This window comes from Nelusetta ayraudi, unplaced genomic scaffold, assembly GCF_046127955.1.
Source record: "Nelusetta ayraudi isolate G7.1 ecotype Tasmania unplaced genomic scaffold, CSIRO-AGI_Nayr_v1 ptg000052l, whole genome shotgun sequence".
Lineage (NCBI taxonomy): Eukaryota > Metazoa > Chordata > Actinopteri > Tetraodontiformes > Monacanthidae > Nelusetta > Nelusetta ayraudi.
In genome coordinates, this window is record NW_027466102.1 from 7,580,229 (window position 1) to 7,606,125 (window position 25,897).

Genomic DNA, 25,897 nt, shown 5'->3' on the forward strand with positions numbered 1-25,897 from the left:
TTTTTATTTTTGGAAGTCATCAAGGCCATTAACAGGTGAAAAACTTTTGAATACAAATACAAATAGAAGTTTGAGAAGAATGTAATGAAAAGGCCTCCATGGCCTAGAGCAGGGGTGTCAAACATACGGCCCGCGGGCCGGATCAGGCCCGCAAACTGTTTTTTTCCGGCCCGCGAGATGATTTTGCAAAATATAAAAACTGCAATTTACCAATGAAAGGAAGTGCTGTTCTAAATGTGTCCACTTGGTGTCGCAGTATCGTTTCTGCTTCGCAAACATACTGAGGCTGAGCAAATCGGCACAAGTACAGCCACTCATGTCTCCTATTGGCTACCCTCAGGGCCCCAGAATGTCTCCTATTGGCTACCCTCATTGCCCCAGAACGTCTCCTATTGGCTACCTTCATTGCCCCAAAATGTCTCTGTCGAAACAGACAAAGCTGATGCAGAGCAGTGTTGCCAACTTTGGCAACTTTCTGTAACCAAAACAGTCGCTGTTCTCCCAATAGCGACTTTTTTTTGGTCAAAAGCAACTAGCGACAACTCCAGCGACTTTTCCTGCTGTTATTACGTTGCGATCAAGTGCAAACTGTCAATTATGCAAGTTAGACGATGATGTCATTTGGCGACTTCTAGCGACTTTCAGGACAGCCAAGGGCGACTTTCCTTACTGAGGAGTTGGCAATGCTGATGCAGACTGCAGAGTCCTCAAAGAACACGAACAAAGTAAAACAAGGAAAACAACTGGAAGTTGTTGTTATTTTTACGTTATTATTCCCATACCATGATTTTAACGGTCCGGCCCGCTTGGGAATAGATTTTCCTCCATGTGGCCCGTGAACCAAAGTGAGTTTGACACCCCTGGCCTAGAGGTTCCTGCAACAGCCAGTACTGGGACTTGTGCAGAATCTTCTGTCTCCTTAGTAACTTCCACACACTTAGAAGTCCACGGTAAAACAAGGGAAGGGAGGAAACAGTCACAGAGTTAAAAACCAATAAAAACGCTGACTCCTCTAGACCAAGACCTCCAACACTGTGCAAAACCAGCCGAGCAAGAGGCTTTCACACCAGGTCTTGTGGTCCGTACAGCAGCCTCTGAATGAATTGCAGGCGAAAAGCTGCAGCCCTACTGGCCAGGTGCACCAACCCTTGCCCCCCCTGTTTTGAGAAACAGCACCGCCTGTGGCAGCCAGTGGAGACAATCCCAAACACAATTGACCAGTTGAGCTCTGATCCGTGACAGCAGACCAGAGGGAGGGTCCACCACTGCCAGTCTGTGCCATAAAGAAGAGGACACCAGATTATTAATAATTAGGGTCCTTCCCCTAAAAGACATGGAGGGTAACAACCACTTCCACTTATGCAGTCTTCCCTGAATTGACTCCAGGACACCATCCCAGTTTTTCTTTAAAACATCATCACTTAAAAACACCCCAAGATACTTCAGCCCACCTGTGTTCCACATCAGCCCCCCTGGTAAAACCAGCTCGGTAAAAGAGCCTCTACTGCTAGCAAAGGCTTCACTCTTGTTCCTGTTGACTTTTGATGAAGACAGTTTGTTGAAAAGGTCCATGTTATTGTCTAAAATCCTAATGTCCTCCCGAGTGTCATTAAATCATCAGCATAGGCTGACAGTGTTATGGGTGCGGGGCAATCAGGAAAACAAACACCTGACAGTTCTTTCCTTAACTTGTGCAGCAGGGGCTCAATGGCTAAAGAGTGTAACATGCTAAAAAGTGAGCAACCCTGCCGCAAACCCCTCTGTACAACAAAAGGCGCAGCCAGACCGCCGTTGACTTTCAGTATACTCGCAACATCACGGTACAAAACCTGGATCCAGGCTATAAAACCTGGGCTGAAGCCGAAAGCTGCAAGCATCTTCCACAGATATTGGTGTTCAACCCGATCAAAAGCCTTTTCCTGATCTATGGAAATAAGACCACCCGCTATGTCCCTGGTCAGGGTGAACAATCTCAGCCATGACCTCTTTGAGTCTCAGGGCCAGAGCCTTTGAAAGAACTTTATCATCCACGCAGAGCAAATAAACTGGCATCCAGTTTTTCAAGTCCTGGAGGTCTCCCTTCTTTGGAAGCAAGGTGATAATTGCCCTCCTGCAGCTCTGGGGTAAAAGTCCACTGCTGAAGTTCTCCTTGAAAACCTCCAACATGTCCTCACCCACCAATATCCAAAAAGTCTTCTAAAAATCCACTGGGATCCCGTCAATGCCAGGAGCCCTGCCATTGGCCAGGCTCATGAGGGCCACATGAAGCTCCTCCAGAGTGAGTTCTGCAGACTGTGGATTAACGGCTGACTCTCCAATCTGAGGTAAGTCAGACAGAAAGGCAGATTCCAGTCCTGAAACCTCCATCCACTCAGATTTAAAAAGGTTCATATAAAACTGTGTGGCGTACCTCCGAATCTCAGTATTCTCCGTGAGCGACGACCCCTCACCTGAGCGCAGACAGTGGATAGTCTTCCTCTGGCCGTTCCTTCTCTCCAGGCCAAAGGAGAACTTCAATGGGGCATCCATCATGGTGACGTCCATGAAACGGGAGCGAACCAGTGCTCCTTGTGCAGTGATGCCCAACAGGTTAGCTAAAGCAGCTTTTTTACTCTTAAGGGCTTTAACCTGCCCTTGATCTCCTGTACAGTCCAGTAGGTTCTGTACCTCAGTCTCCAGGTCCTTAAGAGATCTGGTAATGTACTTAGTGACGTTGCGATTATATTGCTGACAAAATTGCTGTACAACCGTTTTGCCAAAATCCCACCACCTCGACAATGATGAGAACGAGGACTTTTTTTTCCCTATGTGAGAGCCACACAAACTTAAAGGCCTCTCTCAACGACCGATCGGCTAAAAGCGCTGTATTAAAATGCCAATAGGCACTGGATATTTTTACATCCTAAATGAAAACAGCACAGTGAATCAAGGAGTGATCAGAAACACCTATTGGGACAATATGACAACTTTTAAAAGCACTAAAATGATGTTTAAAACAATAAAAAATGATCTAGTCTGGCCAGAGATAAGGTGTTATTTCTACAGTGAGACCAGGTGTACTGCCTGGACCTGCTGTTAAAACCCCCTCCATACGTCCCTTAAGTCGTGGGTCTCGATAAGACGCTTGAGCCGAACAGACGAGGCGGGATGAGGCTCCAGGTGGTTCCTGTCCACTGCTGCCTCAGCAGTACAGTTAAAATCACCCCCCAGAAATAAAAACTCATCAGCAACCCCACCAATGACATCACATAGAGCATTTAAAAAAGTCATTCTATTGACAGCGGAGACAGGGGCATAGACACACAGGAAGACCAGTCTTTTTCCTATGAAGAGCGCCTTCACCATGATGGCGTGTCCAGCCTTGATGTCGGGTGTCTCCACTGACTGAGGACTGAAGGCTCTGGAGAAGAGGATCGCCACCCCAGCACTTGTGGACAACTTGTGGCTGAGGCAAAGCTGCCCTGGCCACTCCTTCCTCCAGTCAACCTCATTGTTAGTGTCACTATTGCTGTGTCTCAATTCAGGGTCTGCTCCCTTCAAACCGAGTGTCCTCCGTCTGAAGGAAGCGTTCTTCGAGGACCCAGCCTAGAAGGACGGACCAAACCCCGCCTCCCCGTAACCACACGGGACAGTCTAGCCTTCGGCGTATTTCCTCGTTGCATCACCGCCGTTCCCTCCTGCTGGCCAACCCCGGAAGTGACATTTTTATAGCATCAAGCTTACCATTGGTTCGCCATCTAAAGATGAAAGTTCGATATTCAAATAAATAAAAACCCAATGTTAAAACTGCATATTTTATGTGAAATTTCAATACTTTAATTTATATGTCGTGTCTTTGCCAGTACATGCCGCTAATTTCAGCTGACTTCCCAGGATCTCACGATGCTTTGCAACAGCACGCAAAGCATCATGGGATACATAAGTACGCGAAGGATAGTAGCGGTGCATTCTTGGAATCGGCTAAAACGACTCCTCAGATAGGTTTTGCAGTGCTTTATTTATTTTACCCCAACCTTGCCCCTTATCAAAAGATTTTTTTCCTTTTACTGACATTAATCTTAAAATCACGTTCCGCCAAAACGTCACCCATAAAAACGTCATTCACAGAACTATTTTCAGTTTCAATTCTTTCATCGATGTCACTGTTTATTGACACAGATTTTTGACACTTGAGGCACCTGGTTCCTCCGCTGGAATCTCAACAACGCTAGCATCTGTGGCCCCGACCGCCGCGGCGCTATCGGCGGAGCCAACTCCGTCTCCAACTACAGTGGCATCGCTGACACCAGCGGCGGTTCCGACAGCAACGGCAACACCGATACCGATGGCGGTTCCGACCACCGTGGCATCGCCGACATCAGCTGGTGTCGGCGAGAAAAACACAGCAAAGAAAAGTACGAGAAAGCACACTCGCACACTCATCACACTCCCGTCGCACTTACCACACTCACGCATGCGGAGAGAGAGAGAGAGAGAGAGAGAGACAGAGAGAGAGAGAGAGAGAGAGAGAGAGAGAGAGAGAGAGAGAGAGAGAGAGATTGGTGACACGGTGTTGCAGTGGCTAGCACTGTCGCCTTCCAGCGAGAAGGGTGTGGGTTCGATCCCCAGGCCTGGGGCTTTGCCGTGTGTAGTTTGCGGTCTCCCTGTGTGTGGGTTCTGTGAAGGTACTCTGTCTGTCAGTCTGAAAAACATGTATGAGAGACAAGCTGGAAACTCTAATTTGGCTGTAGGTGGAAGTGCAACTGGTAATTTGTCTTTTCTGGGCCCAGTGATAAACTGGTGACTTGTCCAGGGATAGGGTTCAGAGATACTGTATCTGTATATGTGACTGCAGAATTGATTTGTTATATGTTATATGTTAGTCTTATCTTCATTCAGTGACCTTGTTTTGGAATTTTTGTGAGGATACAGAACTATAGCCTGATATGATTTTAATCTGGGTTTAGAAATGTTTTTAATATCATCCAAACATTTGGAAATTGTCACTTTTGAATTGCAAATTTATTTTGTTGCTTTGGTTTTTGCATTTTCAATTCTAAAACTCTTCAACATGAGAACACAAACTGTTAACAGCACTGTAGCTGTGACGGATATACATCCCTGCTATGAAATGGACAATTTAAATCACGTACTAACTTACAGCCCTTCTGTGATATGCACATTGTTCTATATTTTTCTTGTTTTCTTGTCTGTCATCACAGTATGTGGAAACCTTCTCGTCACTATCTCTGTAATTTACTTTAAACAGCTTCACACTCCAACTAATTACCTCATCCTCTCGCTGGCCATTGCTGACCTTCTTGTTGGAATTGTTGTATTTCCTTTTAACATGGTCTTCTCTTTCAGCTCATGCCTGTATCGCGAAACTTTAATTTGCAGGGTGCGAGAAAGTTTTGATGTTTCACTGAGCGCTTGCTCTATTCTGAACCTTTGCTGTATTTCCATTGACCGATATTACGCAGTGTGTCAGCCTCTGATGTACAGAGCAAAGATCACTCACAATGTTATTGTCTGCATGATCCTGGTGAGCTGGGTGGTGTCTACTTCAATCGGCATTGCTGTTATAGTTGGTGGGCTTGATAATGAAGGGTGTGGGGAAGGGTGTTTAATAGATATCCTTATTAACACCATAGGAAGTGCATTATCATTTTACCTCCCGGTGATCATAATGCTCTGCATCTACATGAAAATTTACCTTGTCGCTCGTAAACAGGCACGCAACATCCATATCTTGAAATCTGGAGCCACCCTCAGCAAGACCGAAAGGAAAGCTACCAAAACTCTGTCCATTGTGCTGGGTGTTTTTCTGTTGTGCTGGACTCCTTTCTTCCTTTATATAACATTTCTGCCTCTCAACAAATTTTCTGTATCAGGTTCTGTTATTGAAGCGCTTAACTGGTTAACACTTTCAAATTCAATGCTCAATCCATTTATATATGCATTCTTTTACAGTTGGTTTAGAGCAGCCTTTAGAGTGATTATCACTGGCAAACTATTTCAAGGTGACTTTGCGAACATCAAGTTGAATTAACTTCCTTGTTATATTGGTAATCTTTTATTTTTTGAATATTTAATATTATTTAATATTTATTTGTTTAAAAAACAGGCACCTTTTTTTTTAAACAAAAAATGCCGTTTGTCACACAATCATTAAAAATGCCCTTTAAAAAGTCAAAAAGCCTGTTTTAATGTTGTGCATGTGCAAAACAATAGAAAATGTACTTTCCCCTGTCTCATTTTTTTCTTTACACACACGCACACACACACACACACAGAAACACACAGGTGGAGCGAGAGAGAGAGAGAGAGAGAGAGAGAAAGAGAGAGTGAGAGAAAGAGGGGGAGGGAGAGAGAGAGCGAGAGAGAAAGAGAGATAGAAGGAAAGAAAGAATTCAAGGGTGGACATTGTGGAATTTAGGAAGACAGTGCTATATATTGGTGACACGGTGTTGCAGTGGCTAGCACTGTCTCCTCCCAGCAAGAAGGGTGTGGGTTCGATCCCCAGGCCTGGGGCTTTGCCGTGTGTAGTTTGCGGTCTCCCTGTGTCTTTGTGTCTGTGTGGGTTCTGTGAAGGTACTCTGTCTGTCAGTCTGAAAAAACATGTATGAGAGACAAGCTGGAAACTCTAATTTGGCTGTAGGTGGAAGTGCAACTGGTAATTTGTCTTTTCTGGGCCCAGTGATAAACTGGTGACTTGTCCAGGGATAGGGTTCAGAGATACTGTATCTGTATATGTGACTGCAGAATTGATTTGTACGTTATTCTTATCTTCATTCAGTGACCTTGTTTTGGAACTTTTGTGAGGATAAACTATAGCCTGATATGATTTTAATCTGGGTTTAGAAATGTTTTTAATATCATCCAAACATTTGGAAATTTTCACTTTTGAACTGCAAATTTATTTTGTTGCTTTGGTTTTTGCATTTTCAATTCTAAAACTCTTCAACATGAGAACACAAACTGTTAACAGCACTGTAGCTGTGACTGATATACATCCCTGCTATGAAATAGACAATTTAAATCACGTACTAACTTACAGCCCTTCTGTGATATGCACATTGTTCTATATTTTTCTTGTTTTCTTGTCTGTCATCACAGTATGTGGAAACCTTCTCGTCACTATCTCTGTAATTTACTTTAAACAGCTTCACACTCCAACTAATTACCTCATCCTCTCGCTGGCCATTGCTGACCTTCATGTTGGAATTGTTGTATTTCCTATTAGCATGGTCTTCTCTTTCAGCTCATGTCTGTATCACAAAACCTTATTTTGCAGGGTACGAGAAAGTTTTGATGTTTCACTGAGCACTTGCTCTATTCTGAACCTTTGCTGTATTTCTATTGACCGATATTACGCAGTGTGTCAGCCTCTGATGTACAGAGCAAAGATCACTCACAATGTTATTGTCTGCATGATCCTGGTGAGCTGGGTGGTGTCTGCTTCAATTGGCATCGGTGTTATAGTTGGTGGGCTTGATAATGAAGGGTGTGGGGAAGGGTGTTTAATAGATATCCTTATTAACACCATAGGAAGTGCATTATCGTTTTACCTCCCGGTGATCATTATGCTCTGCATCTACATGAAAATTTACCTTGTCGCTCGTAAACAGGCACGCAACATCCAGATCTTGAAATCTGGAGCCACTCTCAGCAAGATAGAAATGAAAGCTACCAAAACTCTGTCCATTGTGCTGGGTGTTTTTCTATTGTGCTGGACTCCTTTCTTCCTTTGTATAACGTTATCAGATGTCAATGATTTGTCCGTCCCAGTTTCTGTCATGGAAACTCTTAACTGGTTAACACTTTCAAATTCCACACTAAATCCATTTATATATGCATTCTTTTACAGTTGGTTTAGAGCCGCTTTTCGAATAATTATCACTGGAAAAATATTTCAAGGTGACTTAGCTAACATCAAGTTGAATTGACTTCCTTATTATATTGGTAATCACAAATCACAAATATCAAAAATGATGGATTCAACTGAATACCTTTATTGTCACTGCACATTTAATTTTTATTGATTATCGCTGGAAAATATTTTAAGAACTTTGCTAACTTCGGGTTTCATTCATTTGGTCATTTTTCATTGTTTTAAAAAAGTGATTTTAATGTAGTCTCAGCACATCAAAGTTGAGTATGCCATGCATGCAATAGTACTACAATTGCATATGAAGGTGTCCCACAAAAATGTACAGTCTGAAAATTTACAGTACTGCTTTCTTCCAAAAGAAAAATTCAGATTTTCTTTGTGTCCATAAATGTCTGTTGTCATTAATATGTATTATATTTAATCTCATTCATATGTAACATAATGTATTTATGATTAAAAATATTAAAATCACAGAGAAAACTATTTTCTGCTCCTCACTTCTGACTCCTCTACATGATACTCAAGCAATCGCATGGTGAAATGTCAGGACGACACAGTTATAGTTAGACTGATCTCCAACAATAATGAGTCTGCAAATACCTGGGCTTATACATCTAAAGGCTACCTCGGGTGGACCACCAAAACAGTTAGCATCATAGGAAGGTCCACCAACATCTGAACTGATTGGACTGACTCAATGACCAAGACTCCGCTTGCTTTCTTTTCCTTCTTTATATTTTTGAATGTCATTAAGGCCATTATCAGATGAAAAACCTTTGAATACAAACACAAATAGAAGTTTGAGAAAAATGTAACCCAAGAAACTATAATCAAACATAACCCATCAAATAAAGATCAAATATTTCCTTATTAAACAACAATACATTACATTTTAACCTGAATTTGAATTTGAATGTGTGTGCAGTCAGTGGCTCCAATTGCAATTGGAAATCTGTCTCTCACTTCTTATTGAGCTTTAAGGTCAGCCAGATCAACTCTATTATATGGTAATTTGATCTACCTGGTAGGCATATGGATGATTCCATCCCACACAGCTAGCATGGTTCATCTCAAGGTGGACTGGCACGGCCTTGTTTGGTCTGCCAGCTCTTGTTGGAAGGTCCTTGTTGCCAGGAATGCTAGCGTGGTCAGCACCAGTATGTGTATAGCTAATGCATGGCTCCTTTTTGTATTGCGCTCTAATAAGGGCTGCAGCTCAGCGGACATTTCCAACAGAACCGGCCTTGGGAATCTGAAATGGCTTAGGAGCCAGTAATCATCATGGGCCAGTGGATCCTGACAATCTCTCATGGTTCATTCCCTTTGATTTGCTCCATTAGCCACGTCTTGGCTCTTGTGACTCAAGTGTTTTGATACAAGTCAACAGTATGAAACAAAATCATTATTAGCCCTATTAAAATGTCTCGAAAAAATACAAAACAAAAACACAGTCAGTGCACAAAGTAAAATATATTTCTGGAGACACGGAAGGCACAAAAAACGTCCAGGGACCTTAGGTTCGCCTTTCGGCCGTAACAAAGGCCGCGCTGGGTCCGTACGAAGCTGGAGTAGCTGGTATACAGCTGCTAAAGAGTGAAGCCTTCGCGACGGTAAGTGTTTAAATTGTGCCTGTTTCGTAAAGTTTGCCGTTTACTCTTCACTCCCGCACCGGCACACTGAGGAAGTGAGGCTCAGCAGCGACGAAGAGTGTGACCAATCACAGCGGAGTGGGCTGGGCGGGAGACGTACACGGAGGAGGCCGGGGGTGGAGTGAAGTAAAACAGACCGTCTTCGCGGGATGCAGGAAATACGAGGAAACGAGCAGCGAGATACACAGATCTACAAAGCTTTCAGTGCGGGGAATCGTATGTTGCTGCTCTGGAGGGGCCAGATATCAAATACAAAGGCCCGAAAATGAGTATAATAGGTCACCTTTAAGGCAAAGTAGGGCAGGGTAAACCTCATAGAAAAATCTTTCGACTAATTAAGCTCATTTCCACACCTCAAGTAGAGCAGATACATGGAAACAAAGGTACAAGTGAATAACTCTTTCTCTGACACGCATCCATGCTATGAATCAGACAATGCAACGTGTGTATTCACAAGTAACCCTTCTGTGCTTTGTGTCATGGTATATGCTTTCCTCGGCTTATTGTCTGTGGTCACGATGGACGGAATGACGTCATCCTGAACCTAGAGACCAAACTTGCTGGTACTCTACCATTTCTCAATAACCAAGCACCTGGACTTTCTGGCCTTTAACGTAATCCCTGTCTACAGGGCCACACTACCCAGAGTTTCCAATACCCATCTTGCTTGGACATTGGTCAAGTTGTTAGAGTATTGTCGTCTATGAACCCTCGCAACACTGGCTGGACAATGCCTGACTCCAATTCAGGGCCCCGGACAATGCCCTCTGCTGAGGATATCAGCAAGTTTATTCCCATAATGAACGAGATGGGGGAAATTATGCACCCTGTTTGAATTCGAGGTCGAGCCAGTTGACGACATAAAAGGCTGATATGGATCAAAATTTTAACCCAACAAGGTGATCATGTATTGAATCCCCGCTGGGATGTAATAGTCTTCGAGTCCTTCTTGGATGAGGATGTGTGGGATTGACCAGTAAGCATTGGCAAGACCTAGCCATACAACTGTTAGGTCGCCGCTCCTCGGTTTTGCTTCTCGAATCAAACAATTCATTCAATCAATTGGCTGATCGTCGTTTTGTGTTCCAGACAGCCAGAAAAGCCTGGAATGCTGCCTTTCTGGATGGATGTATTGATGTTGTGGTCTTGCATTAGGTACAAAATGATCCGTCTTGCCAGCACTGAGAAGAAGATCTTGCACTCTATATTCAGATGGAGATTGTGGAGCACCCCTTCTCTTTTGGGACAGAACGACCTTCTGCCAAGCTTTGCTACTCCATCACCTTCATATGTCCTCCCCCTTCAAACTGTAGACTCTTTGAAGTAAATAGTATCCGGGGATGAATTCAGTATCAAGGATCTGATTCTACTACTACAATATTCGTAACTGCATTTTTTTTAGCGTAACTTGTACTCAATATTTTCCAATTTTAGAGTGACACTGTTACAGATTATGCTTAATATAAGGACTTTGCTGTTTTCAACACTCCTCTACCATCCCTCTCTTTTTCTCTCTTTTGTAGAGTAAGAATGTAGGCGTAATCTTAAATGTTTTCAGTGCATTTTTGCCTTTCACAGATATAAACAAATAAAGTCCATGATCAGATATATGATTTATTTGCATTTCTTTCAAACTTTATTTTGGCTAGGTCTAATTAATCTAAAATGTATTTATTATGCCTACACCTATCGATGATCTAATAATACTATTTTAATGCACACACACACACACACACACACACACACACACACACACACACACACACACACACACTCACACACACACACATACGTAAGCAGGCTGGATGAATGTTATTATGGAAATGAGAGAGTTATATATTTGTTCAAAATTAAAGCACGTGCCTGTAGCTCTGATCATTCAGCGCTCAGAGATACATGTATATGCAAGTGCAGGGATGATCTGTATGTTATTCTTATCCATTCAGTAACTTTGCTTCTGAAATAATAGTGTGGTCCTGGCACACTTGAGATGCTAATTTTTTTGGTCAAATTTGGGAAAATTGTAACTATAAAGTAATATTATGATTTTAACCTTGGTTTGAAGCCAAACATTTTCTTGACTAAACAAATTCCTTTTGTTTTTGGTAAAAACAGTTTGCTTTTTTCCGAAGTCTTAAAGATGAGAACACAAACTGTTAACAGCACTGTAGCTGTGACGGATATACATCCCTGCTATGAAATAGACAATTTAAATTATGTACCAAGTTACAGCCCTTCTGTGATGTGCACATTGTTATATATGTTTCTTGTTTTCTTGTCTGTCATCACAGTATGTGGAAACCTTCTCGTCACTATCTCTGTAATTTACTTTAAACAGCTTCACACTCCAACTAATTACCTCATCCTCTCGCTGGCCATTGCTGACCTTCTTGTTGGAATTGTTGTATTTCCTTTTAGCATGGTGTTCTCTGTCAGCTCATGCCTGTATCACGAAACTTTATTCTGCAGGGTGCGAGAAAGTTTTGATATATGGCTGAGCACTTGCTCTATTCTGAACCTTTGCTGTATTTCTATTGACCGATATTACGCCGTGTGTCAGCCTCTGATGTACAGAGCAAAGATCAGTCAAAATGTCGTTGTCCGCATGATCCTGGTGAGCTGGGTGGTGTCTGCTTTAATCGGCATTGCTGTTATAGTTGGTGGGCTTGATAATGAAGGGTGTGGTGAAAGGTGTTTAATAGATATGGTCATTGAAAACACTGTCGGACCTATTCTCTCGTTTTACCTCCCGGTGATCATATTGCTCTGCATCTATCTCAAAATTTACCTTGTCGCTCGTAAACAGGCACGCAACATCCAGATCTTGAAATCTGGAGCCACTCTCAGCAAGACAGAAAGGAAAGCTACCAAAACTCTGTCCATTGTGCTGGGTGTTTTTCTGTTGTGCTGGACTCCTTTCTTCCTTTATATAACATTTCTGCCTCTCAACAAATTTTCTGTACCAGTTTCTGTTATTGAAGCTCTTAACTGGTTAGCACTTTCAAATTCAATGCTCAATCCATTTATATATGCATTCTTTTACAGTTGGTTTAGAGCAGCCTTTCGAGTGATTATCACTGGAAAACTATTTCAAGGTGACTTTGCGAACATCAAGTTGAATTAACTTCCTTGTTATATTGGTAATCTTTTATTTTTTGAATATTTAATATTATTTAATATTTATTTGTTTAAAAAACAGGCACCTTTTTTTTTAAACCAAAAATGCCGTTTGTCACACAATCATTAAAAATGCCCTTTAAAAAGTCAAAAAGCCTGTTTTAATGTTGTGCATGTGCAAAACAATAGAAAATGTACTTTCCCCTGTCTTATTTTTTTCTTTACACACACGCACACACACACACACAGAAACACACAGGTGGAGCGAGAGAGAGAGAGAGAGAAAGAGGGGGAGGGAGAGAGAGAGCGAGAGAGAAAGAGAGATAGAAGGAAAGAAAGAATTCAAGGGTGGACATTGTGGAATTTAGGAAGACAGTGCTATATATTGGTGACACGGTGTTGCAGTGGCTAGCACTGTCTCCTCCCAGCAAGAAGGGTGTGGGTTCGATCCCCAGGCCTGGGGCTTTGCCGTATGTAGTTTGCGGTCTCCCTGTGTCTGTGGGGGTTCTGTGAAGGTACTCTGTCTGTCAGTCTGAAAAACATGTATGAGAGACAAGCTGGAAACTCTAATTTGGCTGTAGGTGGAAGTGCAACTGGTAATTTGTCTTTTCTGGGCCCAGTGATAAACTGGTGACTTGTCCAGGGATAGGGTTCAGAGATCTGTATATGTGACTGCAGAATTGATTTGTATGTTATTCTTATCTTCATTCAGTGACCTTGTTTTGGAATTTTTGTGAGGATAAACTATAGCCTGATATGATTTTAATCTGGGTTTAGAAATGTTTTTAATATCATCCAAACATTTGGAAATTGTCACTTTTGAATTGCAAATTTATTTTGTTGCTTTGGTTTTTGCATTTTCAATTCTAAAACTCTTCAACATGAGAACACAAACTGTTAACAGCACTGTAGCTGTGACGGATATACATCCCTGCTATGAAATAGACAATTTAAATCACGTACTAACTTACAGCCCTTCTGTGATATGCACATTGTTCTATATTTTTCTTGTTTTCTTGTCTGTCATCACAGTATGTGGAAACCTTCTCGTCACTATCTCTGTAATTTACTTTAAACAGCTTCACACTCCAACTAATTACCTCATCCTCTCGCTGGCCATTGCTGACCTTCTTGTTGGAATTGTTGTATTTCCTTTTAGCATGGTGTTCTCTTTCAGCTCATGTCTGTATCACGAAACTTTATTCTGCAGGGTGCAAGAAAGTTTTGATATATGGCTGAGCACTTGCTCTATTCTGAACCTTTGCTGTATTTCTATTGACCGATATTACGCCGTGTGTCAGCCTCTGATGTACAGAGCAAAGATCAGTCAAAATGTTATTGTCTGCATGATCCTGGTGAGCTGGGTGGTGTCTGCTTCAATCGGCATTGCTGTTATAGTTGGTGGGCTTGATAATGAAGGGTGTGGTGAAAGGTGTTTAATAGATATGGTCATTGAAAACACTGTCGGACCTATTCTCTCGTTTTACCTCCCGGTGATCATATTGCTCTGCATCTATCTCAAAATTTACCTTGTCGCTCGTAAACAGGCACGCAACATCCATATCTTGAAATCTGGAGCCACCCTCAGCAAGACAGAAAGGAAAGCTACCAAAACTCTGTCCATTGTGCTGGGTGTTTTTCTGTTGTGCTGGACTCCTTTCTTCCTTTATATAACATTTCTGCCTCTCAACAAATTTTCTGTACCAGTTTCTGTTATTGAAGCTCTTAACTGGTTAGCACTTTCAAATTCAATGCTCAATCCATTTATATATGCATTCTTTTACAGTTGGTTTAGAGCAGCCTTTCGAGTGATTATCACTGGAAAACTATTTCAAGGTGACTTTGCGAACATCAAGTTGAATTAACTTCCTTGTTATATTGGTAATCTTTTATTTTTTGAATATTTAATATTATTTAATATTTATTTGTTTAAAAAACAGGCACCTTTTTTTTTAAACCAAAAATGCCGTTTGTCACACAATCATTAAAAATGCCCTTTAAAAAGTCAAAAAGCCTGTTTTAATGTTGTGCATGTGCAAAACAATAGAAAATGTACTTTCCCCTGTCTTATTTTTTTCTTTACACACACGCACACACACACACACAGAAACACACAGGTGGAGCGAGAGAGAGAGAGAGAGAGAGAGAAAGAGAGAGTGAGAGAAAGAGGGGGAGGGAGAGAGAGAGCGAGAGAGAAAGAGAGATAGAAGGAAAGAAAGAATTCAAGGGTGGACATTGTGGAATTTAGGAAGACAGTGCTATATATTGGTGACACGGTGTTGCAGTGGCTAGCACTGTCACCTCCCAGCAAGAAGGGTGTGGGTTCGATCCCCAGGCCTGGGGCTTTGCCGTGTGTAGTTTGCGGTCTCCCTGTGTCTTTGTGTCTGTGTGGGTTCTGTGAAGGTACTCTGTCTGTCAGTCTGAAAAACATGTATGAGAGACAAGCTGGAAACTCTAATTTGGCTGTAGGTGGAAGTGCAACTGGTAATTTGTCTTTTCTGGGCCCAGTGATAAACTGGTGACTTGTCCAGGGATAGGGTTCAGAGATACTGTATCTGTATATGTGACTGCAGAATTGATTTGTACGTTATTCTTATCTTCATTCAGTGACCTTGTTTTGGAACTTTTGTGAGGATAAATTATAGTCTGATATGATTTTAATCTGGGTTTAGAAATGTTTTTAATATCATCCAAACATTTGGAAATTGTCACTTTTGAACTGCAAATTTATTTTGTTGCTTTGGTTTTTGCATTTTCAATTCTAAAACTCTTAAAGATGAGAACACAAACTGTTAACAGCACTGTAGCTGTGACGGATATACATCCCTGCTATGAAATAGACAATTTAAATCATGTACTAACTTACAGCACTTCTGTGATATGCACATTGTTCTATATTTTTCTTGTTTTCTTGTCTGTCATCACAGTAGGTGGAAACCTTCTCGTCACTATCTCTGTAATTTACTTTAAACAGCTTCACACTCCAACTAATTACCTTATCCTCTCGCTGGCCATTGCTGACCTTCTTGTTGGAATTGTTGTATTTCCTTTTAACGTTGTCTTCTCTTTCAGCTCATGTCTGTATCACGAAACCATATTTTGCAGGGTACGGGGAAGTTTTGATATATGTCTGAGCACTTGCTCTATTCTGAACCTTTGCTGTATTTCTATTGACCGATATTACGCAGTGTGTCAGCCTCTGATGTACAGAGCAAAGATCACTCACAATGTTTTGTCTGCATGATCCTGGTGAGCTGGGTGGTGTCTGCTTCAATCGGCATTGCTGTTATAGTTGGTGGGCTTGATAATGAAGGGTGTGGGGAAGGGTGTTTAATAGATATTCTTACTAGCACCACAGGAAGTGCATTATCGTTTTACCTACCGGTGATCATATTGCTCTGCATCTACATGAAAATTTACCTTGTCGCTCGTAAACAGGCACGCAACATCCAGATCTTGAAATCTGGAGCCACTCTCAGCAAGATAGAAAGGAAAGCTACCAAAACTCTGTCCATTGTGCTGGGTGTTTTTCTATTGTGCTGGACTCCTATCTTCCTTTGTATAACGTTATCAGATGTCAGTGATTTGTCCGTCCCAGTTTCTGTTATCGAAGCTCTTAACTGGTTAGCACTTTCAAATTCAATGCTCAATCCATTTATATATGCATTCTTTTACAGTTGGTTTAGAGCCACTTTTCGAATAATTATCACTGGAAAAATATTTCAAGGTGACTGTTCTAACTTGAAGTTGCATTAATTTACTCGCTACATTGATCATCTCATTTTTTTTATTAATTTTCTTTAACTGTCAACACAAATATCAAAAAATGATGGATTCAACTGAATACCTTTATTGTCACTGCACATTTAATTTTTATTGATTATCGCTGGAAAATATTTTAAGAACTTTGCTAACTTCGGGTTTCATTCATTTGCTCATATTTCATTGTTTAAAAAAAAAGTGATTTTAATGTAGTCTCAGCACATCAAAGTTGAGTATGCCATGTATGCAATAGTACTACAGTCTGAAAATTTACAGTACTGCTTTCTTCCAAAAGAAAAATACTGATTTTCTTTGTGTCCATAAATGTCTGTTGTCATTAATATGTATTATATTTAATCTCATTAATATGTAACATAATGTATTCATGATTAAAAATATTAAAATCACAGAGAATACTATTTTCTTAAGCTTGTGTATAACCATTCACCCTGACCAGAAAGCCTGGTTGAATGGAGAGGTGTGGTCTCTCTTGTGTCCTGCGCCCTCTGCTGGATCTGCTCCTCACTTCTGACTCCTCTACATGATACTCAAGCAATCGCATGGTGAAATGTCAGGACGACACAGTTGTAGTTAGACTGATCTCCAACAATAATGAGTCTGCAAATACCTGGGCTTATACATCTAAAGGCTACCTCGGGTGGACCACCAAAACAGTTAGCATCATAGGAAGGTCCACCAACATCTGAACTGATTGGACTGACTCAATGACCAAGACTCAGCTTGCTTTCTTTTCCTTCTTTATATTTTTGAATGTCATTAAGGCCATTATCAGATGAAAAACCTTTGAATACAAACACAAATAGAAGTTTGAGAAAAAATGTAACCCAAGAAACTATAATCAAACATAACCCATCAAATAAAGATCAAATATTTAATTTTTAAACAACAATACATGACATTTTAACCTGAATTTGAATTTGAATACATGTGCAGTCAGTGGCTCCAATTGCAATTGGAAATCTGGCTCTCACTTCTAATTGAGCTTTAATGTCGGCCAGATCAACTCTATTATATGGTAATTTGATCTACCTGGTAGGCATATGGATGATTCCATCCCACACAGCTAGCATGGTTCATCTCAAGGTGGACTGGCACGGCCTTGTTTGGTCTGCCAGCTCTTGTTGGAAGGTCCTTGTTGCCAGGAATGCTAGCGTGGTCAGCACCAGTATGTGTATAGCTAATGCATGGCTCCTTTTTGTATTGCGCTCTAATAAGGGCTGCAGCTCAGCGGACATTTCCAACAGAACCGGCCTTGGGAATCTGAAATGGCTTAGGAGCCAGTAATCATCATGGGCCAGTGGATCCTGACAATCTCTCATGGTTCATTCCCTTTGATTTGCTCCATTAGCCACGTCTTGGCTCTTGTGACTCGAGCACAAGTGAGGGCTTGGCTGGTCGGATGTATACCAGCTGGCGGCAGGGACGCACTGGAGGAGGCCAAGGTATCCGGGACACCTGAGGAATCACCAGTATCTACAGAAACATAAGAAATTAACGGAACAATAATGAGTCAACCTGCATAACCATGCCGAACAGTTCCAGTAATCACCAGCTAAGCCACCTCAGCTGGTTCCTCTTGACGCGTATCTGACCTCCATCAGGGTACAGAACTGTTGTGGGCTACGGCAATTCGCTACACCGCCAGCGGGTGGCGCGTGCGCTGTTAGGAAGATTCAAGCGTTCTTCTTCACTCTTTTTTCTTGATCGAGCCATGCTCCCGCCGATAGCACATGGACATCCTACCGGGAACCCGGTTGAAAGTAGAGAGAGAGGGAGAGAGAGAGAGAGAGAGAGAGCGAGAGAGAGCCGCATGAGTCTGCGAACTCCTCAAGATACCTCCGGTAAGAATTGCTGTCATGAAACACCCTCCTTAAAAAAAAAAAAAAAAAAAAACAATCGAAGTTGTGACCTGAAAAAGCGTTCATCGTGGTAGCGGCGAGCTAATGGCGTTAGCAGCATGCTAATCTCTAGCATTCAGAAGTGAACTTGTTTTAGCTCAGTTGCTAGCTCAGCTAAGATGGTTACCACTGTAGCAAACCACCAATAGTTTCACACTGTTGAAGGTACTAATCCTTCGTTGTTGAGTTAATAAAATATTTCATTAAACTAGCACTTGCCCCGTTTACTGATCGGATATGATTGAAAATGTCAAAACTATAAATATCTGTTTTCAGATAGGTCATGATTTTATTTTATCTCTATGCCCTGAAATTGAAGTACGTGATTGATTGATTTTTCCGTGGAATTTATCTATTTTATGTGGTGTGGTGTGTATCTATTCATTTGCATAATGATTATAGATTATATCCTCACAATTGGTTATACTTGAGTTGACATTTGAATGGAGATAAAGTGATTAGAAATAAACTGAAATTAGACAACACTAGTTAATGCATTCTGTACTGTATGCATAGGTTGTTTATATGAGAGAGAGAGAGAGAGAGAGAGAGAGAGAGAGAGAGAGAGAGAGAGAGAGAGAGATCATCTGAATCTGACCCTGGCGGTCAGTGGCAAGCCAACCGCAGAAGTGGACAGAGAACGGACCAAGAGGCTGGTGTGGCCAGCCATGGCGTCGTTGGAATCATCATCATCATCATCATCATTGTCCTTCATTTGAGACACAGGTAAGATGTCAGGTAAATCTACTCGGGTAGTAGAATAACATACTTTAAAGCAGCTCTAGGTAACTTTTCAACTATAAAATTATGATTCCAAACTCAGTAGAGCGGTAGATAAGCGATTAATAGGATCAATGGTGCCGCCTCGGCAGCGAGAGGGGGGTTGTGCCGGCTGTAACTCCACAGCGTAACTTTCAAGCACGAGCCGACACGTCGACCACTTTACGGCAACGTTGCATGTTTATTTAGAGCCAGTTCTTACATACTACTATTTCAAATACATAAGATTGTAAAATGACGGAATGGAACCCAATAAGTAACCTCAATGAAAGACGAAGTAATAAAAGTGTTGAACGTTTGCTACGGTAGCAAACTCGTAGCAAGCTCAAGTTACGTAGAACTGCTTTAAGAAACACACACACACACCAAAAAGAGACATTGAACCAACTTTATTTCCCATAGTTCCGAGAAAAATCTCACATCTCACTTTCTTTATTCTTTTATTTTGAAATTTATTTTGCTATCCCTTTCAAGTGTGCCTGTGCACTCAGGAAGCCGACTTAGACAGGCAGGAAATGTGAATGTCTGTTTACAATTTTTGTATAATACATTTTTCCAAACTTAACTGTTTTGTGTCATCTGTTTCCTGCTGACCTTTCGTCACTTTAGGCTCCATAGTCGTATTTAGAGTTTCTGACATTGGCCCAGTTTTAATGTATAACCAGTAAAGTTGGGTGTCAGTTGTACCTACCTGGAGACACCCTGTTACCCGTAGGAAACACAGTTCTACCTTGAGCACCCCCCAAGCTTCTCACCTTATCTATAATGGGGTAGTCCATCCACCCATCCCTAATTTCATCCTCTTGGATTCGCAACTTTTTCATTCAGTCATGACCACACCCGTTACTACAGGTGGAAGAGCATAGTGGTGATTGACCTGTGAATTGAGACCCTTGCCTTGCGGTGGACCGTTGGCAGTGTAGCCAACTCGTCCCAATGTACTGCCATCAGAAAACCAACTGCCGTCACTGAACAAACTGTGCTGGCTGAATGTGAGCTTTCTGGAAAAAACAAAAAAAAACAAAAAAACAAAAAAAAACCTGCCTACATCATGCACATTAAGTCGTGAACATACTTCGCCTATTGATTCTTCATACCAACTCCACCAATGTAGATAAACTAGGGATGGGCGATTGTGGAGGGGCAAAGTGGCCTCCCTACGGAAAAGGGGATCTGGGCCGACCGGATTGAGGTGGTGGAGTCGAAGGAGGAGGCCGGCAGCGTCAACAGCGTCTCCTGCAGGAGGGAAAAAAAAAACTTTATTCTTCTGTCCAAAAAAAAACAAACATAAATGAAGCAGCGGGAAATAGTTTCCAGGTGTTCTAGTCTCGCATCAGACTAGCCAGCTCACCTCCCCATACCAAAATGAGCCCCCCTTATAGCCGACCGCAGCCTGTGGCCAATTGGGCCACCCCACTAACGGTGGGCGACCTTGAAAATACAGAACATTCCCACAAAACCAATCACACAAAGAAATACACACTTCAATAAACAGAACGCAAATCCCCCCTAAACATACAAACCCTTAAATACAAATAAACCCTGCATTTTCCTCTTAATTACCTATAAAAAAAAAAATAAAAAAAAACACCACCAGCAGCAGCACCAAAGCACGGCAGGGCACAAGAACAGTATCAAATACAATAAAAAAAAAATCCGCCGCCGTGTCCTCCTGGGGGAGACAGTGAGAAGGGGAGGGGGAGCTCGCTCACCTAATCACAGCGATATATCGGCGTTTGCGATATATCGTCAAAAAAATTCACTGCGGTAAGAATAGGTCATCTCACAGTAATAGCGATAAACTCCTGTTGATGACGTAATGGCGTGCGCAACGCACTTGCTCATGTGCAGCACACTAACAAGCACAGGGCTGATAGCGTACCCACTGTGGATCGTGTGCGAAGTGAAAAGAAACACCACAAAAATGATTTGCAAACATCCTGTTTTACTTTTTTTTTTATTTTCTTTTGGGTCGGCGGACTGGGATGTTGAGGCAGGAAACGCAGCAAAGTAAGCAAAATTTTACGAACACCACTCCGAGTCAATCTTAGCATGTACCTTTTCAGGCTTTGTGTTCTAAAGTAACTCGAAGCAGACGTTCAACTCGTCGTTTATCCACACCGTCTTTTCTCTAGCCATCTCTCTTTCTGTACTCTGTGGCGCTTGTTTTTAGCGAGCTCCTGCTTCTTTAAAGATGGCGTGCTTCAGGCGTTCTTCCTCTCCAACCTCCAGGGAGTAAACTTGTGGCGTCACACCAGGCCGGGCATAGGTACTACATTGTTTTCAGTCGTTTCCAGCGTATCCGTGTAAACGGGATATTTATTTATCTATTTATTTTAAATACAGCTTCATGTGAACGCGTTTTTTTCCGAGTGCGGTTTCAAAAAATCCCGAAAGATGGAGTTGAATTGTTTCATATTTTTTATCGTCACTTTTATTGTTATCACAATAAATGCCAGAAAATATCGTGATGAAATTTTTAGTCCATATCGCCCATGCCTAAGATATACACACACACACGCCTGCGTGCTTACGCACACAAACTTACTTGAACTAAACTTAGTTCAAGTTCCGTGTTTATGCCAGACTATACCCGATAGGTTCAGCAAGTTTCTCCTCATTTAAATATTAAGAGGTGAGGGAGGTAGGTTAACTACATATCCAAACAAAAATGATTTAAAGCAAGGTAGGGTAGGGTAAGCCTCATAGAAAAATCTTCCGACTAATTAAGCTCATTTCCACACCTCAAGTAGAGCAGATACATGGAAACAAAGGTACAAGCAAATAACTCTTTCTCTGACATGCATCCATGCTATGAATCAGACAATGCAACCTATGTCTTCACAAGTAACCCTTCTGTGCTTTGTGTCTTGGTATATGCTTTCCTCGGCTTATTGTCTGTGGTCACTATATGTGGAAATATACTTGTAATAATGTCCGTCACCTATTTCAAACAGCTCCACACGCCCACTAACTACCTCATACTGTCTCTGGCAGTTGCTGACCTGCTGGTTGGGGTTTTTGTTTTTCCGTTCAGCATGGCATTCACTGTCACCTCTTGTCTCTATCATGAGGACTTCCTGTGTAGAATACGTGACTGCTTTGACGTTACTCTCTGTACGTCTTCCATCCTGAACCTGTGCTGCATTTCTATCGATAGATATTATGCAGTCTGTCAGCCTCTGGCATACACAACTAAAGTAAATGTTCAAGTGACTGTGGTTATGATCCTGGTAAGCTGGGGTGTTTCAACAGCAATTGGAATCGGCATCACAATGACAGGATTCAGCCAAGGAACATGTGAAGACTGCTCAGTTGACATTGTAATGACAAACACGATGGGACCCATTTTTTCCTTTTTTGTACCAGCAATTACAATGCTTTGCATATATCTGAAGATTTTTATTGTGGCACAAAGACAGGCAAACAGTATCCAAAGCACAAAATGTGTAGGAACTGTTAGTAAAATGGAGAGGAAAGCCACCAAAACGTTGGCTACTGTGATGGGAATATTTCTTTTATGTCTGAGCCCATACTTTCTTTGTGTCGTGTTTCAGCCATTATCCTCTGACGCTCCACCACTTTCTTTGATTGAAACCCTCAACTGGTTTACATTGTCAAATTCAATGCTGAATCCCTTTATATACGCTTTCTTTTACAGCTGGTTCCGATCGGCATTCAAAATGATTGTATGTGGAAAAATATTCCAAAGAGAATTTTCTAACTCAAAATTGTTTTGAACGAGTGGTTTTTCCCGTTTTCATCTCTCTCAATATTATTGGTGAGACAGTGGCCAAATGTCTTGTCTTGGACTGGGGTCCAGGGTTTGACCCACGGCCAGATATTACACAAAAAGGTTTCTCTCTTGATCTAGTCCCAAGCCTGAATAAATGCTCAGACTCTGTGATGAGAAAAGCTATTGCAGACTAGACATTCAAATGATGTTGCTGTAGTGACCCCTGAAGGGAAGAGGTGGAAGGTTTTCCTTTGCAATCTCATCATGCAACATTTACAAAATGAAAGTAAAATTCACAGTTAATTTAACAATTTTGAGAACATGATTTTACGTCAAAGGATGTTTGATAAAATGATTTGAATTTTCATAAATTTACAATAAAATGTACACTTTAACTTTTTACTTATTATCCACCATTTAGTGTGTGTGTGTGTGTGTGTAAATACAAACAGAGCTGTCGTGCTTAACAGAATTATCATTGGAGCCGTTGTGTGTAAAATAGTTTTTAAACGGCTGGGGGAAAAAAAACCCAGCTGGATGTCTTACAACATATGGAGACCTCAAAGAGTTAAAAAAAAAAAAAAAGAAGAAAGAAAATTGCCAGTTGTTGTGACCATCAGTGAGATGATCCTTTGGTGTTTTACTGTCAAATGGCTTCGCAATAACCCTCAAATAAAAATGTTCACTTGTGTTTCTGTAGGCATAGTGTTGTCTTGCATCTGTAAATGTTTTCTTTTCATGCACTCCTTTTTGTACACAGCACAAACTCAATTAAATTGCTGTAATACTGTAAAAATAAAAAATAAATAAAAAATACTTGTCTCTGTTCTTTTGTAGCATCAACCTGCCAGGGACTACATATGTAAAAAATAACCTGTTGGCTAAATCTGGTGATTTTCATGCTGAGGATGTGAGCAATGTACAGTGTCCCTTTTTAAAATAAATAAATAAGCAAAAGCAACTCATGTCAAAGTGCAGTGTAGTTAAAAAGAGAAACACTGATCTTTTATTTTGTCATTGGTGAAGGGACATGATGATATGTCAAGTATGATTATATAAAACATACTTTATTACTATAGCAGCAGTCATTCCCCTTTTATATCTTTCTTCCCTCTCGTTTTCTGATGGTTATCCTTACTCTCCCTTTATAGGAGCTATAGTCAATGCACACTGCATTGCGTTTTCCAGACAGCCACTGCATTCAGGCATGGCATACCTTTATTTTTAGGGGTAATCTCCTTTGGGTATAAATTTTTCATTCCTCTAGATCAGCGGTTTTCGAATTGTGAGGCGCGCCTCCTCTGGGCGGCGCCAGGAAACTTCAGGGGAGGCAGGGCAGGAGAAAATATACACCTGAAAAAAAGAACAAAAAAGTGTGGTCTAAAATCTGGTTGGCGAACTATAGGGGCAAAATGGATCGATTATTCGTATCTATAGTAAAAGTGAGATATGACACCAAGTCTGGGGCGAGCAGGAAATGGAGGAAGTATCACCCTGATTAAAATTAAACTTTAGCCTTTCATCTGTTGGGCCTGGTGATCCACATAAACCTCCTAAAGCCCTAGTATAGGCATGTGGATGATGTAGCCTCCAGTCAGGGTTCGGATTGACGGGGGTGGTGTGTTGCATTTTGTTTTGTTTTGACAGTGAGGAGTTTACAGAACTAGCCTATTAGATTGACAAAACAATGTTTGCTCAATATGCCAATAAGAAATGTAGTTGATGCAGCAGTTTCTTTGCTACTGTCATTTTTTTTTATTTGTATGTGGGGTGGATGGTGTGGGAAGGTGGAGAGTGTGATGGCTATAGTATCTAGTATAGTATTTGTTATGTGATGTCAGTAAAAAATAAAAACTCAACGACCCTCCAATCCCTTTTACCCACCCACTTCCTCATTTAAATACTAAAATATCCTATAAAGGCTATCAATATGCTCTTCAAAGCAAGGGAAAGAAATTAATCCAGTTTTTACCTAATTCCTACAAGTGGTTCGCACCTGCATTTATTTTTTTTTAAAACATTTTCACAGCCACGAATGTAATTGATCAAGACGTATTGATATACAGGTATATGCCAAAGCCACTTACTCACTCTCCAACATGCATCCCTGCTATGAATCCCAAAATGCAACCTATGTCTTCACAAGTAACCCTTCTGTGCTTTGTGTCTTGGTATATGCTTTCCTTGGCTTATTGTCTGTGGTCACCACATGTGGAAATATGCTTGTAATAATGTCTGTCATCTATTTCAAACAGCTCCACACGCCCACTAACTACCTCATACTGTCTCTGGCAGTTGCTGACCTGCTGGTTGGGGTTTTTGTTTTTCCGTTCAGCATGGCATTCACTGTCACCTCTTGTCTCTATCATGAAGACTTCCTGTGTAAAATACGTGACTGCTTTGATGTTATTCTCTGTACGTCTTCCATCCTGAACCTGTGCTGTATTTCAGTCGATAGATATTATGCAGTCTGTCAGCCTCTGGCATACAGGACTAAAGTAAATGTTCAAGTGACTGTGGTAATGATCCTGGTAAGCTGGGGCGTTTCGACCTTAATTGGAATCGGCCTCACGGTGACGGGATTCAGCCAAGGAACATGTGAAGACTGCTCAGTTGACATTGTAATGACAAACACTTTGGGACCTGTTTTTGGATTTTTCCTTCCAGCCATTACAATGCTCTGTATATATCTGAAGATTTTTATTGTGGCACAAAGACAGGCAAAAAGCATCCAAAGCACAAAGTGTGTAGGAACTGTTAGTAAAATGGAGAGGAAAGCCACCAAAACGTTGGCTACTGTGATGGGAATTTTTCTTTTATCCATGACCCCATACTTTCTTTGTGTCGTGTTTCAGCCATTATCCTCTGACACTCCATCAGTTTCTTTGATTGAAACACTGAACTGGCTTACTCTGTCAAATTCAATGCTGAATCCCTTTATATACGCTTTCTTCTACAGCTGGTTTCGATCGGCTTTTAAAATGATTGTTTGTGGAAAAATACATCGAGGTGAGTTTTCAAACACGAGGTGTTTGAATATAATCACTCACGCTTGACTGAT

General features: G+C 41.3%; 6 protein-coding genes, 1 long non-coding RNA gene and 1 pseudogene across 7 annotated transcripts; all 8 read left to right on the forward strand.

Moving 5' to 3' along the window:
- Positions 1-1,971: 1,971 nt before the first annotated feature.
- On the forward strand, positions 1,972-3,499 carry LOC142896213 (uncharacterized). Its single transcript, XR_012928311.1, has 3 exons — positions 1,972-2,328; positions 2,437-2,589; positions 3,291-3,499. It is a non-coding gene; the product is annotated as an uncharacterized LOC142896213 (long non-coding RNA).
- Positions 3,500-5,050: 1,551 nt separating this feature from the next.
- On the forward strand, positions 5,051-6,031 carry LOC142896242 (trace amine-associated receptor 1-like). The gene has a single exon (XM_076037795.1). The coding sequence runs from the start codon at positions 5,051-5,053 to the stop codon at positions 6,029-6,031; it is 981 nt and encodes a 326-aa protein (XP_075893910.1).
- Positions 6,032-6,947: 916 nt separating this feature from the next.
- Positions 6,948-7,928, forward strand: LOC142896207 (trace amine-associated receptor 1-like). The gene has a single exon (XM_076037745.1). It carries the CDS (start codon positions 6,948-6,950, stop codon positions 7,926-7,928), a length of 981 nt encoding a protein of 326 aa, XP_075893860.1.
- Positions 7,929-9,893: 1,965 nt separating this feature from the next.
- Positions 9,894-12,646, forward strand: LOC142896031 (trace amine-associated receptor 1-like). Its single transcript, XM_076037470.1, has 3 exons — positions 9,894-10,034; positions 10,458-10,464; positions 11,814-12,646. Exons 1-3 carry the CDS (start codon positions 9,894-9,896, stop codon positions 12,644-12,646), a joined length of 981 nt encoding a protein of 326 aa, XP_075893585.1.
- Positions 12,647-13,500: 854 nt separating this feature from the next.
- LOC142896162 (trace amine-associated receptor 1-like) lies at positions 13,501-14,504 on the forward strand. The gene has a single exon (XM_076037682.1). The coding sequence runs from the start codon at positions 13,521-13,523 to the stop codon at positions 14,502-14,504; it is 984 nt and encodes a 327-aa protein (XP_075893797.1). The 5' UTR covers positions 13,501-13,520.
- A 911-nt stretch (positions 14,505-15,415) lies between these two features.
- On the forward strand, positions 15,416-16,395 carry LOC142896032 (trace amine-associated receptor 1-like; annotated as a pseudogene).
- Positions 16,396-21,862: 5,467 nt separating this feature from the next.
- Positions 21,863-22,845, forward strand: LOC142896216 (trace amine-associated receptor 1-like). The gene has a single exon (XM_076037757.1). It carries the CDS (start codon positions 21,863-21,865, stop codon positions 22,838-22,840), a length of 978 nt encoding a protein of 325 aa, XP_075893872.1. The 3' UTR covers positions 22,841-22,845.
- A 2,090-nt stretch (positions 22,846-24,935) lies between these two features.
- LOC142896033 (trace amine-associated receptor 4-like) lies at positions 24,936-25,892 on the forward strand. The gene has a single exon (XM_076037472.1). The coding sequence runs from the start codon at positions 24,936-24,938 to the stop codon at positions 25,890-25,892; it is 957 nt and encodes a 318-aa protein (XP_075893587.1).
- Positions 25,893-25,897: the final 5 nt, after the last annotated feature.

What these genes read in the sequence shown, in the direction of transcription:
- LOC142896216 (XM_076037757.1), top strand. Translation starts at nt 21,863, where the DNA reads ATGGAAACAAAGGTACAAGCAAATAACTCTTTCTCTGACATGCATCCA.
- LOC142896242 (XM_076037795.1), top strand. Translation starts at nt 5,051, where the DNA reads ATGAGAACACAAACTGTTAACAGCACTGTAGCTGTGACGGATATACAT.
- LOC142896031 (XM_076037470.1), top strand. Translation starts at nt 9,894, where the DNA reads ATGGAAACAAAGGTACAAGTGAATAACTCTTTCTCTGACACGCATCCA.
- LOC142896033 (XM_076037472.1), top strand. Translation starts at nt 24,936, where the DNA reads ATGCATCCCTGCTATGAATCCCAAAATGCAACCTATGTCTTCACAAGT.
- LOC142896207 (XM_076037745.1), top strand. Translation starts at nt 6,948, where the DNA reads ATGAGAACACAAACTGTTAACAGCACTGTAGCTGTGACTGATATACAT.
- LOC142896162 (XM_076037682.1), top strand. Translation starts at nt 13,521, where the DNA reads ATGAGAACACAAACTGTTAACAGCACTGTAGCTGTGACGGATATACAT.